Source organism: Paramisgurnus dabryanus, chromosome 4, assembly GCF_030506205.2.
Source record: "Paramisgurnus dabryanus chromosome 4, PD_genome_1.1, whole genome shotgun sequence".
Lineage (NCBI taxonomy): Eukaryota > Metazoa > Chordata > Actinopteri > Cypriniformes > Cobitidae > Paramisgurnus > Paramisgurnus dabryanus.
The window spans coordinates 14,695,189-14,708,934 of record NC_133340.1 but is presented as its reverse complement, the minus strand read 5'-3'; the positions used below and the strand labels follow the sequence as shown (position 1 = coordinate 14,708,934).

The following is a 13,746-nucleotide window of genomic DNA, read 5'->3' as shown; positions in this document are numbered from 1 at the left end:
ACTTTTAGCTCACTTGGCCATTGTAAGGGGCGTTTCATCCTGACGTTTTATTGTGACGTATGTGCTTAATTTACATGATTTCTTCAGTCTCAAAACGAGGTGTACAACTATATACTGCATTAAATGCGGTTCGCATTATGTTGTAAACTTTTGTAATAATATACTCCATTCCGCTGTAAATTAACTGATTGCGAAAATTTTTGAAGACAGGCCATTAAAATATCACCATCATGCAAACACATGGCTCGCTGTTGCTCTATATAAACTACCCCAAAGGAAGGGTTTATTGCGCATGCCTGAAAACTTGTATCCTAAGCTACGTACTGGGAACCTCGTTTCGCCATCATTGCTTAGGGGAAAGTCCCCGGACACTGGGCAGAGATGTCCTGCATGCAGCGCAGAACGTTGGTTTGCGTAGCGTATCAATGCTAAGATGTCTGTGACTGAGCTGTACGCTTGTAAACCCGGTTTGTCAATCAGCATAGATATGCAAGTGAAGTACCACGCTACTTCAACAGAACGGGGCTCATTCTCAGCTTGCGCAATATTTTACTATAAAATCATGTCGATTGAACAGAGAGCAAACAAAACCTAACGATTTAACGTCCAACCGTAATGAAGTATAACTACGGCACTGATAATTTCCCTCAGGATAATAACTTTTGTTATTGTCTAGAATTTAGAGTATTTTATTCCGATGTTGACTTAGCATGTTATGCTAAAGCTCGTACGGTTTCTGTTCGTTTTTAATGAATCGATCCTCCCATCCATGAGCTCTGGACGCGCCCAGCTGATCCTGCGATCCGCCCACATCTCAGCAACGTCGCCTCTCATTTGCTAACGCATCTGAAAATGCCAAACGCGGCATTTTATGGGTTGATCCTACGCATGCGCACATCCGTTAGTTTTGTTTGAAGGAGTTCTCGTAGCCAGGGAAGACTGGACTGAATGTGCCCGGAAAGAGTGGCTTCAGCACAAGGTTGCCAACTAACATCATATTTAAAAGGAACCTATGAGTGGAAACCAATCGTTTTTAAACAGCAGTTCTTGTCTAAAAGGTGCATACCTGCTTGATGTATTACTATCACCATGTTAGGGCATTATCCAAACGTGGAAAAATCGCAGCTTGTCAACTACGTGGAGGATTATTTGGAATGTGTTGAATCGCTACCTTTGGACATACAGAGGAATGTTTCGTTGTTACGCGAGATCGACACGAAGTATCAAGGTAAGCGAAACATCGGCGAAAGGTGCCAGTGTAGTACGATGTATATTTCAGTACGTTTACGCCGTATGCACTTTACCTAATAGACCGGCTTTGTCTTATTTCTTGTAAACGTCAAGTACATTTTTATTTAACGTTTCGCTAGTGTTTCTTACGGTGCACACAGTCGTTGTGTTTTAGTTAAATTGCTTCTTTGGCACATTCGGCTATTTTGTTTGTTCTAGCAACACTACCGTACCACCAGTGATCAGCCATTTTGACTAGTGCATACTCTGTACTGTTGTTTGGCTGCGCTCTTTCTTAACGCATTGCTTTAGTTACCATAGTATCTGCTACATTACGACGTAATGGTGCTTTCTGTCTGCGTGCGTTTTGTTCGCGCGGATCTAAAACGGCTACATCTCGAAGCCGACGCCTACTACTGCCTTGCAGTTAGGTTTGCTTTGTCGGACTTTGCAAATAAATGTTGCATTTGAAATGTTTTTCTGTGCATTCTTTAAATGTTTCAAAGGACCGTTTCGTTCCTCGTTTTTGTAATACAGGGGTGCACGTATGCTCGGTCAGGTAAGCGCATGTATGTTTTTGTTATACAGCGGCAGGGGTAGCAATAGAGCAACCCAGACATGCGAAAAACAAACAATCGACCGTAGTCTGTTTAGGCTGTGCCTTTGTAAAATGTATTGAACAAGTTGCATCGTCTTAAGTTCAAAACATTAAGCACCCACGACTTCACACTCTTATTCATACATCTCTGTTTTCTAAACCATTCAGAGGTCCTCAGGGAGGTGGATGAGATCTATGAAAAGTACAAAAAGGAAGCTGACAGCGGGCAACGCAAGCGGTTGCAGATTCAATTGCAGCGAGCTCTCATCAGCAGCCAGGAGCTGGGAGACGAGAAAATCCATGTGGTCACACAGATGATGGAAGTCGTGGAGAATCGGTCGCGCCAGATCGAGGCCCACTCACCCTGCTTCTTGGAGCCGGGAGAACCAGAGAGACCTCCTGAGAAGGTGAGGCATGATCCTGCAACCACCTCTGCAAACGTTATGCCTGAGCGCTCTTCGGCACGGCGGCCCAGACGTCAGCGCAACAGCGAGAGCCGTGACCCTTGTCACGGTGCCAACGGGGCCCTTGAAGACCTAGGGGAAGAGCCTCCACCGCAGCCCCGTGAGAAAAAGTCCAAGTCGGCCAAGAAAAAGAAGCGCTCCAAAGCCAAGCAGGAGCGAGAAGCGTCCCCGGTCGAGTTCACCATAGACCCGAATGAGCCCACCTACTGCCTCTGCGAACAGGTGTCCTATGGCGAGATGATTGGCTGCGACAATGAGCAGTGTCCTATTGAGTGGTTCCACTTTTCATGTGTTGGACTCACCTACAAACCCAAGGGTAAATGGTATTGCCCCAAATGCAGGGGTGACAGTGAAAAGACTATGGAAAAGAGCGCAGATAGGGCCAAGAAGGATAGGCGGTCCAGGTAGTGCCTTACAGAAGATGTGCTATGTTAATATTAAAGATTGTTTAAGTGAAAATATGCCTGTATGGGGATTGGCATTTTTTGTGTTTAACTTATGTTAAGGTTCTCCTCATGCCAGTGTTGTAGTCGAGTCCAACTTAAGTCCGAGTCAAGAGCGAGTCCAGATTTAGTCCGATCCCTGGTCTTGACTTGGACTCGACTACAACACTGGCTCATGCACTTAGCTAAAACGTTTCCAAACAGGTGCTGTTGTTGCTAATGCATTAGGATGGATGGTAAATATGACCAACAGACTTAACCCTGGAAACACAGATGTTTAAGATACTGCCACTAATGTCCATAGACAATGAAGAGTTTTTTTTTAATGTTTTACTGTTATTTGTTGGTTTCTATAAGCCTCAAGCGTTTATATATTGGAGGTCACCCAGTCCAGGGTAATATGTGTTGTTAAAAAAGAGGCACATGATCGACATGCACAGCATTATGTCCACATCTTTTTTTATGTTTGCATTTCTTGTTCTTTCATTCCACATTTGAGCAGATGTATATGAAAAAACACCTCCGAAATGTCTTCCAGTGAAAGAACAAATTCACTTTCTTTGTTACTATTTTGGAGTGATGTTTTCAGTTTTGTTTAAGTTTCATGTATTTAAATAAATCAGTGCTTGTTATGTCTCTAATCGGCTTGATGTAATTATAGGGTAGTGGCAAATGAGTTGTACAATACAAACAGTATATTAATTCTTTTGAGTAGATGATGAACGCCCAATAATTCAATAACAGAAACACTACACTGCACTTAAAAATTAAGATGCTCAAAAAGTTTTTCACAATTTTTCAGGTTCTTGAAGAACCATTTCTTTCTTACATTTGTATAATCTAAAGAATCTAAATTAATTGAATATTATTTTAACTAAAATTAGAAAACTATTTGACTAGATAAGAAAAATATCACTAATAAGTAGAGATGAAAATTTTCCACCGATAGATGATTATTCAGACTGATATCTGCCAATAACGATGACAATACTGATAGTTTGGTGGTTATATTAACTTGCAATAACTACATTCTGAAGAAATAATTTAATTAATTAATTTTAATTAAATTAAAATTCATTTAATGACCATTAATATTAAACATTAAACTAACGATGTTTCTTAACATTTTCTATACACAGAACTCAAAGTCATTCCATTTTCTCTTTTGATTGACTGGATATATCGGACACAACAAGTTTACACCGGCTGTTTTTACTGACCGACAATGTAAAAAAAAATTGCTTTTATTGTTTGATACGATTATTGGCCAATATGTTGGTGCATCTTTAAGTGCTTAGCATAAAGTGGTATTAAACATCAGATGGATATCTTATAATTGCCTAGTACAAGGGTTGTTATTTGAAGAAGCTCAAGATGTCAAATGGTAAAAACTGAGAATCCAAATATCTATTATCATACTCTCTCTATACCCTGTACACTGTTGTCTTTAATTTAGAAATATAATCAAGTTGTCTTTATTAGTCATTTAAATTTACTTGTTCTTATATTGACTTGTGAGGTGTCCAAAAGACCCGAGCTATGGTTTGGCTTGCATTTTAGATTTCTTCCAGCTATTTGGGGTTAGGAAGAACCAATAAATATAATAACCAAATATTTTTTGAAAATGAAGCAGTGTAATTGTCCATGTTTGTGTACAACAGGTTCCAGATTTAAGTATTATGGTGCAAACAACAAAAATACGTATAAAAAACATACGTGGCCATCTTAGGAGGTTAAAGTTGAATTAGCTTAACTTATTTCAACTTTATGGGCTGGTTTCCTGGGCAGGGATTTGCTTAAGCCAGGACTAGGCCTTATTTTAATTAGGAAATATAACTAGTTTTAACAGACATGCCTTACTAAAAACATTACTTGTGTGTGCATTTTCAGGTAAAACAAAGGGCACTGGTATATTTTAAAATATGTCAGTGCAAGTTGTTTTCAGTTTGGATAGCTCTTACATTTTTTTTAGTCTATGATTAGTCTAATCCCTGTCCGGGAGACCGCCCCTATGAGTTACCGCAACTCACTTATCAAGAAATAATACTTTAAAATGACTCTTAAAGCTTAGATTATACTAAAAAAATTTTATTTGTGATTATTCACAGTAAATGTGTGAAAGCCTTCATAGTCACATTAAGTAAATGTCAGGCCCATTTTAAAAAAGTGGCATTTAAGCCTGTTTACACAAAAATTGCAGTTTTGCCAAATAATAATCACATTTGGCAGTTTAGTTTTTTGCATTTCGCTGTTTAGATTTTTCCTGTTCTAAACTAGCTTGAAAATATAATCTTATGACAGTATTTGTGATGGCACTGCCTAAATTAATCCATTTAATAAGTGATCACTAAAATTTTGTAATACCTTTGGCACATTTTATTATAAATGTTCACTCCCATAAACCATTTCAGTCATTTGGAGTTGTAGTAGTCATTCCAAAGTCCGTTCTTTGCCTATACATGTAACACAAAACGGGACGATACTTGATAATAACACATGATGGTCATCACGTCAGACCTATCTAATGTTAAGTTTAAAAATATAAATAACAGTCCTGCCAGCAGATGTCACCATCAAGTAAAGTTATCAACTATTTTAAGGTTAGTCTGATCTGTGAAGTTTTTGTTGGATCTCAGCAGACGAAATTAAAATAAAGACCATTATTTCTCTAAAATATATAGATAGCTTAAAAGGTGTTAATATCTCATTTAACAGTAAGAAAAAGCTAATCATTCTGCGACAATGAAAAGAATAACCTCCATATTTAATACAGCAAAACAGTTCTGCTCTTTCAAGCAAGACAAATGTTGATCATTCCTTGTGAATGTATATTTATTCTGGGTTACACAGTAAGCAGGATTACTCTATAACCTAGGGTTTGTTGCGTTAACATTTCACACAATCTATGAACCCATGCATGTGCTAGTTAATCTCTCCACTCCACTAATTCTACCTTCTAATGTGAAAGGCAACAAACAGAATTTTTCTATTGTCATCATTCCTAACATGGGTTCCAAACAAGTCCTGTTTTAATTCTTTTGTGCACAGAAATCTTACCTAAATCTCATCCTGCCTTCACATTTCAAAGGCTTTGTTAGTTGGAGGTTACCTGGGCATGTGGGAGTGTGTGAAGAAATTCTTTTAACCAAACAATTGCAACCCTGGGTCAGCATTTTAAAGGTGGTCTTGTTTTCTCTAGTCATACTCAAATCAGCAAGAGGATACACCTTGGGAACGGTTACCTGACTCCAAAGCCTCCCTCCCTCTCTCTCTCTCTCTCTCTCTCTCTCTCTCTGTCACTCATAGATTAGTATAGAAGTGATTAGATCAATGAGAATGCAGCAACACACAAATGCAAATAAAGCCTGATCCATCCACTTTTCAGATAACAATCCAAAATCTTTCTTTGCTTGCTACTTAGTAAAAAAAAAAATAAGTACCAAGCTTTCTATGATGTATGCCAAAAAAGTAACTGTTGTTTCAACCCATACTTAGTAAAATATGGACAAACACAACAGTTGGTTTGAAATATTCATATTTTAGCCAACCATGAGTTAAAACAACCAAGCATTTTCGTACAGGTATATTTTATTTATCGGAAACATCTTTGTGCTGCCATTTTGGCCAAGGTTTTCATCACTTTTTTCCCACAAAATTTTGGCTAGTCATTTAAGATAGCAATTTATATTTCTTTTTGCATTGGCAAAAAAATAATTAAGCTTTCGTCTAAAGCGTCTTATTGTTCTATAGGCTACCTATTTATTCCCTGGAGTCGAACCCACAACCAACTGCTCTAGTTGCCTGTGAATGACAGGAATACCGCCAGCCCGTGCTCTGCTTTTCCCATGTTCACCTGTTGCGAGATTCGTGCACTACACTCGCCATGTTTTCAGGCCGCCTGTAGGTGGAGTCAGGAAAACATCTGGTGATCCGCTCGCGCTCCCGTGGCTGCGCTCCACGGCACGTTCGATCAGATCCGCGGCCGCTGCACCGGACACCAGGCGCGAGGCGTCGGGGGACAATCTCACTGAGCACGAGCTCAACCTCACAGCTGCGAGTCTGACCTCTGAAACGCAAACCTGCGGTCTCTATGATTTGTCAGTAAAAACTAAGAAAAGCAGACAGGGAGGCAACCACCAAATGAAGACGGAATGAATAAGAAGGGATGAAGTCATCTGCGTTTTATGGCCAGCAAACATCACCAATGAATGCGGGGATCGATCAGGGCACCGCTGGAAAGGCCTCGATGCTGGCGAGCTGTCTGGAGAACAACGCGCTTTCTTTCGCTCCTTTGCGCATGATGCCGCGGGAGAGGTGTGGAAAGAGGCAGGTTGCGATCTATTAATACAGACAGCCCTATTGATTATTCAACTCTGTCGATCAGTGCAGTGCCTTGTTTTATTGCCCACCGGACCGTTGGCATCAGGCTATGGGCTCAGCATACGGAACGCGGCATTTATTGCACGAATAAATGACATTGGCGTCTCCCTCGCGCGTGTCATGCTGGTGGACCCTCCGCCGTCACGCGGAGCGCCTCGGCTCCTGGAAATAAACCCAAAGTGAAATACGGTGCGATGTGCTCGTTTTGGAAATTCAATAAGGTGCGCAATAAAACACCGTGTGAGTGCCGCGGAGCATCGGACAGGGACGCAATCCGCGCTGTGGCCTGTGTATAAAACGCGCCTCCAGAATGGAGAAGTTCCTGCAGATAGCCCCCCATTCCCTGGCCATAGTGCTGTCACGGGTCAGCACCGAGGAATTGCCCGCGGTCACGGAGAAGCTCCAGCACCATCACACCGGCTATGAGATATTCGCCGACTTCAAAGCGGAGAACATGCAGCACTTCTGGAATAAGAAAGTGACGGACGCCATATCGGAGACGTTCTTTCTGGGCTGGATTGATGAACATGTTCTGCTCATTCAAGGCAAGGAGGATCATCTGGAGGTGCTGAGGGAAGGATGGACACGGAGGGCCCTGAAACCACCTAGGGGCTTTGAGATCAAGTGCATAGGTAAGCCAGGGACCAGATATCCTTCATGGACATGCAAACATGTTTCATAGTTCTCTAGCAGAACAACGTGTTTGATCGTTTAGTCCATGCATCAGAAAGATTGGTCTGCAGTGTGTTTTGTGAGGTGTAGGCGCACGGGTTCACATGGGAAGTGAGCAGCATGGGGTGCATATTGGGATTTAACAATTTGTAGATCTAAAGATTGATTTACATTATATATGTTTTTGTTATATGTATTTGCTTCAACATATAATAATGTATGTATGCATAAATCATGCATTAAGAAACTCACTTTCATACCTTATGCACACACATACCCTATCAAGATAAACAGACCTTCCTTTCTTTGCCGTAACACTCATAAATCTTGATGGGTGCTTGAAGGAGAAACGGGTTTAAAGTTATAGCATTCCATTGAATCTTATTCATTCAGAGTGAAAAGTTGTTCTTAATCTGGGTGGAATGTTCTAACAGTCCAAGTGCTTGAAAAGGTGACCATTTCTTAAACGGCTTAAATTATATTGCTATGTGATATTTCTTAATTAAATATGCATAAATTAGATTAAAGATGAATGAACATTACAACATATGAAGAAAAGTATCATAAACATAATAAATGGTCTCCTCTTGTGGTGTAACAATTTGCCTTGTTGTAGACTAATTGTCCTGACGTTTTGTATGTGTTCAAGGCTATGTAAACAAAAGATAGTTTCAAGGGTGAGACTGTGAAAATGTGGGCCTTCAGTACACTGATAATCCAAACATAAAGCAAACCTGCACCCATTGTTGCAACTAAAAGGAAGATTTTTCCCATTCCACTATGCTTGGTACTAAAAGGCCTGTTTTGGAATGTAGTGAAATGTTTAGGATTTGCAGTTGTGGATTTGTTTTCTTTGCCTTGAAGAGGCTGATCTACATTACCACTGATAAAGAGACTTCAATGAGATTTGGACTTTTTGTGTTGGATGTGAAAGAAGCTTTCGATCTCTGGATAGTTTTTTTTAGTAATCACAATTTGTGGTATGCTATACCTCAATTCATTCCTTAAAAAAGCTTTTAAGTTCATCAAAGCACATTATTTAATTCAATTTCTAAAACACTAAATAAAAGATTCATACATCTTTGGGAGCTCCAGCTTTAGCTCATGTGTGCACAATCTGTAAAGCAAAAATGAATTTGAGCATTGAATCTGTTGCTTACAGTTACTTGCAGTTTTTTTTTAAGCCTAAGCACATGGCAAGTTGGTTTGTGTTGTTTCTTTTAGTTTTTGCCTTAATGAACAGATTTATAATCCTTTATATTGATTTCGATTACTGACAACTGAAGGTTAAGACATGCTTTACATTTTACTCATATACCCTATCACGGCCATTCCCAAACTGTGGTCCGCGGACCACTAGTGGTCCGTGAGGGTACTGCAGGTGGTCCGTGAAAAGGCAAAATAAGAATATGTATATTTTAATATACATCATATTTTGGGCGAACGTGTACTGCTGCCTAATAAACGTTACTGTGAACTCATTCATTCTGGTGCCTGTGAACGGCACGCTCTCTCAGTTTAACGTCGTTCAATAGGGTGCCAGATTTGTATATTCTTCCAGGCGAAAACCCGACTAAAACACACTGTAAATAGGCCTTAATGTGTAGCGGAAAAAACACCCAATCTGGCAACACCGCCACCACTCGGTGTTCACCAGTCACGCTGCATGCGTCATCAAAACAACACAGACGCTCCTGAAATTCCTGCCGTGCAACTCAAATAGTTTAACATTAAATAACATCATATTTGTCCTAAATCATTAACGATTAACATAGGCTGCTAACGCATATTCCGGATCTTGAATTAGACTTTGACTAAGCTCACGCTATTTAACGTGCACGTGTGGTGTGCAATACCTGCGAGTTGTCATACCCGCAATGCCTCGCAGCGCTCACCCGGGGTGCGACCCCCACCCGACTAGCCTTCTTAAGGTATGTGTAAGCAAATACAAAAATTAAAAGACAGTCAATGCTAATGTAAACCCTGGTTGGATAAGGATTTAAAGTTGGACATAAAGATGGAATCTGACGCATTTAGCTTCAGTGTTAAAACTGATCAAATAATTGCTGTCTGTGGTGGTTCTATATGGGCTATAATGGCAATCATTTAAAAAAAATAATATGGGAAAAAAATAACTATAAATTAGTTCATTTTTGGAACTGTGACCTAGTTTAACATTTTCAAATATGAACTATGAACTGAACTAGTTCATTTTAAAATTTGTGAACTGTGAACTAAACAAGTTCATGTAGAAAGTGAACTTTCCCAACACTAAGAATATGTATATAAATAATAATGATATATGGTTAAGAAACCTGTTGTACTGATGTGATGACCAGTTATAGTTTTAGTGCTAGTAAGACTATTTAGATGTGCAGATTAATTTAGGACTTTGTGTGGACACATTTTATTATTATAAAATATTATTAGTAATATAAGGTGGTCCGCGAAAATTCTTGATTACAAATAGTGGTCCACACACACAAAAAGTTTGAAAACCCCTGCCCTATCACACATAAAGGTTTGCAAGTGTTTATTTATTTGTTTGTTGTGTGACTGTTTTATGTCTAGTATTTTACGTAATCATAGATAAAAGAGTCTTGTTGGCATGCCTTAAGAATTTCATGTCATATAAAGATGTATTATTCAGTGGCGGCCGGTGACTTCTTTTTTCGAGGGCGCGCGATGCAAGGTTGGTCACAACATGTATGTAGCCCATCATGTGTGTGGTTCTTAATTTCAAAATATGTGTTCTGATTTTACTGTTAAAGGAATATTCCATTTTCTTAAAAGAAAAATCCAGATAATTTACTCACCACCATGTCATCCAAAATGTTGATGTCTTTCTTTGTTCAGTCAAGAAGAAATTATGTTTTTTGAGGAAAACATTGCAGGATTTTTCTCATTTTAATGGACTTTAATAGAGCCCAACATTTAATACTTAACTCAACACTTAACAGTTTTTTTCAACGGAGTTTCAAAGGACTCTAAATGATCCCAAATGAGGCATAAGGGTCTTATCTAGCAAAACGATTGTCATTTTTGACAATAAAAATAACAAATATACACTTTTAAAGCACAACTTCTCGTTTAAATCCGGTCGTTATGCGCCAACGTGACCCCACGCAATACGTCATGACGTCAAGAGGTCACAGAGGACGAACGTGAAACTCAGCCCCAGTGTTTACAAGTGTGTTGAAGAGGACCGTTCCTACGTTGTTGTATGTCAACTGATACTAATTAATGTCTTTGTGTCAGTTTATTGTTTACAATGGTCCGCAACTGTGCATTTTATATATGTAACACGTGACCTCCCTACGTCACTACGCATTTACGTTAGGTCGCGCTGGACCGGATTTAGACGAAAAGTTGTGCTTTAAAAGTGTATATTTGTTATTTTTATTGTCAAAAATGACAATCGTTTCGCTAGATAAGACCCTTATGCCTCGTTTGGGATCGTTTATAGTCCTTTGAAACTCCGTTGAAAAAACTGTTAAGTGTTGAGTTAAGTATTAAATGTTGAGCTCTATTAAAGTCCATTAAAATGAGAAAAATCTTGCAACGTTTTCCTCAAAAAACATAATTTCTTCTCGACTGAACAAAGAAAGACATCAACATTTTGGATGACATGGTGGTGAGTAAATTATCTGGATTTTTCTTTTAAGAAAATGGAATATTCCTTTAAGGGAGTGTCTTGTGTGTATTTTGTGAACGTGACCGTCTCTTTTATCATAAACCCTTTAGACGCTTCTGCAGCGGGCACTTATTTTGACAAAACACGTGATGCACAATGGTTCACATGATGCAATAAACACATATTTTGAAAACACGAGCAATACACGACACTGCGAACACATATTTTGGATTTGCCCCCCTCGGATGAGCAGTCACGAGCGCCACTTGTATTATGTACCTTTATATTATTTCCTAAAGCCGGTTAAACTGAAGTGATTTTCAATTTTGTGGACCTGAAGTATTTTTAAAGGGGTGGTAAACTGGCTGTTTGAAGGTTTGATTGTGTTTATGAGGTGCAGTATAACACGTTGTCAATATTGCCTTATCAATTTGAGCCCGAATCAGACCCAGGGAATATTAGTAAAGAGGATCGAGCAGAACCTGTGCAAGCACAGATCTTACAGGACATTTCAGAATGGTATGTTTTTATACTTTTTAGATGTGCTGTTATTTGGAGGTATTATTTTATTACTGATTGCTGATACAGTGATTGCTAGTGACTGCATAGCACCGTTAGTTTTGTCTTCATAGATCCAATGTAGCCAGATATCTGTCACCAGATGAAAACACAAAACAATGGCTTTACTACAGTGGCCAAACAAAATACAGAACCATGTTTAGTGTACCAGTAGCTACAGGAACATGTGAGTAAACACCACATAAAGCTTTAATCTAATTTAAACTGATCACACAAATGCCAACGAACACAAACAGTTGAAGTTCGCTGTTGGGATTAAAAAGATGTTTGTGAGTTTGAATTAGCATCTAGCTAACTGCCTAGCAGGCTTATCTTTTGCTTACATCCTTACTACAACATAAAAGCAGCCCAACATGGCCTCACCCTCTTTGTTGCGTGTTCCCGGTGGCAGTAGCCGTTTCTCAATGTCAAGGAAGGATCCTCGGAAGGCAGAAATTCGAGGATGTTATGTCATTGACGTCCGTCGAAGGACTGTTCCAATGTCAAGGATCCTCGAATTTTAGCCAAGGACTGAGTCCTTCGTTCAAGAAATATCCCACATACAGGAAAGGATGCATATGTGTATCCTTCACGCTCTTCGTGCGCTGAAATCAACCACAATCCTATACGCGCAGCGCCAAAAGCAAACCTTTTATTGATGCCTGTTCCATTTACGTGTTCTCCGAATGCTTAAAGGTAGGGATCCTAAAACATTTTTAGTTATGCTGGTTAAAAGTCTCCTGACATCCTGATAGCAATCACTATGTTAAGTTGTTTAAATGTATTTGTAGAAATTTATGTCATCTGTGAAATGCGTAGGACCTAAAATGTTCAACCAATCATAGATCTCGGTCCGAACGGACTTTTCCTTTTTTTGTCCCTCATCCGTAAGCGTAATTTGAATGACCACCGCGCAGCTAGTCCACACAGACACCATACATCATCGGCACGTTCACGTGCGCTCACCTCCTGTCTGTAAACGGCGAGAATGGCAAACTTTTCTGCTGAATTGACAACCTGCACTGGAGCCACAAAACGAAAGACATATTTTATAACAACAACAGCAAAAACTGCCTGGATCAGCAAAGAGCAAAAACCCAAATTAACATCGGTAACTTCACCACGAGATGCCAACAGCTGCAGGAGGCAAAGGGTCTGAAAGGGTCGTTGCACTGTTTATTTTGGTAAGGTAGGTACGCGATATGTTTGTATTGAGATGGATTCAGATATTCTTCTTTGATGAAACATAGTGTTGCTTATGAAATTTGTGTTCGTTTACGGATTAGCGTAACGATATAGTTACCACATCTACACAACCGAAAGTGTGCTTTAACTAATTCTGATGTTAACCAGTTGTTTCTGTTGGTTATTTTGGCAATGTTATTCACTTTGTACTGCAAAGTTTTCTAACACGTGTATGAGACATGAGATGTGACCGTCTGATCTGTGCGTGTTCATGTGTTTTGAAAGAGGCGTGACTTTGGATGGTGATTTGACGGGAGGGTGGGATCGTGATTTCATTGCTAGACGGCTGCCGTTAGCATTTTTTTTTAAAAATTTGATACCCTACCTTTAAGAGGAGCCTCGCCTAGCCTCAGAAGGAAAGTGACTTGTAAGGACTAGTCCTGCCAAGGAAGTATCCTTGACATTGAGAAACGGCCAGTGTTTGTGTAAATTGTGGGGTTTGCGATGTCACTAACCCAGGAAGAAGCTCACTTGTAGTCTATACAGCCATTTGTTTGTAGTTTATAAACAGCGAAAATATCT

At 39.5% G+C, this 13,746-nt stretch overlaps 2 protein-coding genes across 2 annotated transcripts in view; both read left to right on the top strand.

Annotated features, from left to right (window-relative positions):
* Window positions 1–273: 273 nt before the first annotated feature.
* On the top strand, window positions 274–3,376 carry ing2 (inhibitor of growth family, member 2). The gene is made up of 2 exons (XM_065265422.2): window positions 274–1,228; window positions 1,997–3,376. The coding sequence occupies exons 1-2, from the start codon at window positions 1,090–1,092 to the stop codon at window positions 2,698–2,700; spliced, it is 843 nt and encodes a 280-aa protein (XP_065121494.1). The 5' UTR covers window positions 274–1,089; the 3' UTR covers window positions 2,701–3,376.
* Window positions 3,377–6,508: 3,132 nt separating this feature from the next.
* The window catches only part of stox2a (storkhead box 2a), a 67,782-nt gene continuing 60,544 nt past the window's right edge, over window positions 6,509–13,746 (top strand). Inside the window, exon 1 of the mRNA XM_065265182.2 lies at window positions 6,509–7,747. Coding sequence (XP_065121254.1) covers window positions 7,426–7,747 — 322 coding nt within the window. The 5' untranslated portion in view covers window positions 6,509–7,425. The remainder of the gene's footprint in view (window positions 7,748–13,746) is intronic.

Excerpts from the sequence above, each read along its gene's own strand:
- ing2 (XM_065265422.2), top strand. The coding sequence starts at position 1,090 with ATGTTAGGGCATTATCCAAACGTGGAAAAATCGCAGCTTGTCAACTAC. Across the intron at positions 1,229-1,996 it reads GATCGACACGAAGTATCAAG|AGGTCCTCAGGGAGGTGGAT; the intron begins GTAAGCGAAACA and ends TAAACCATTCAG.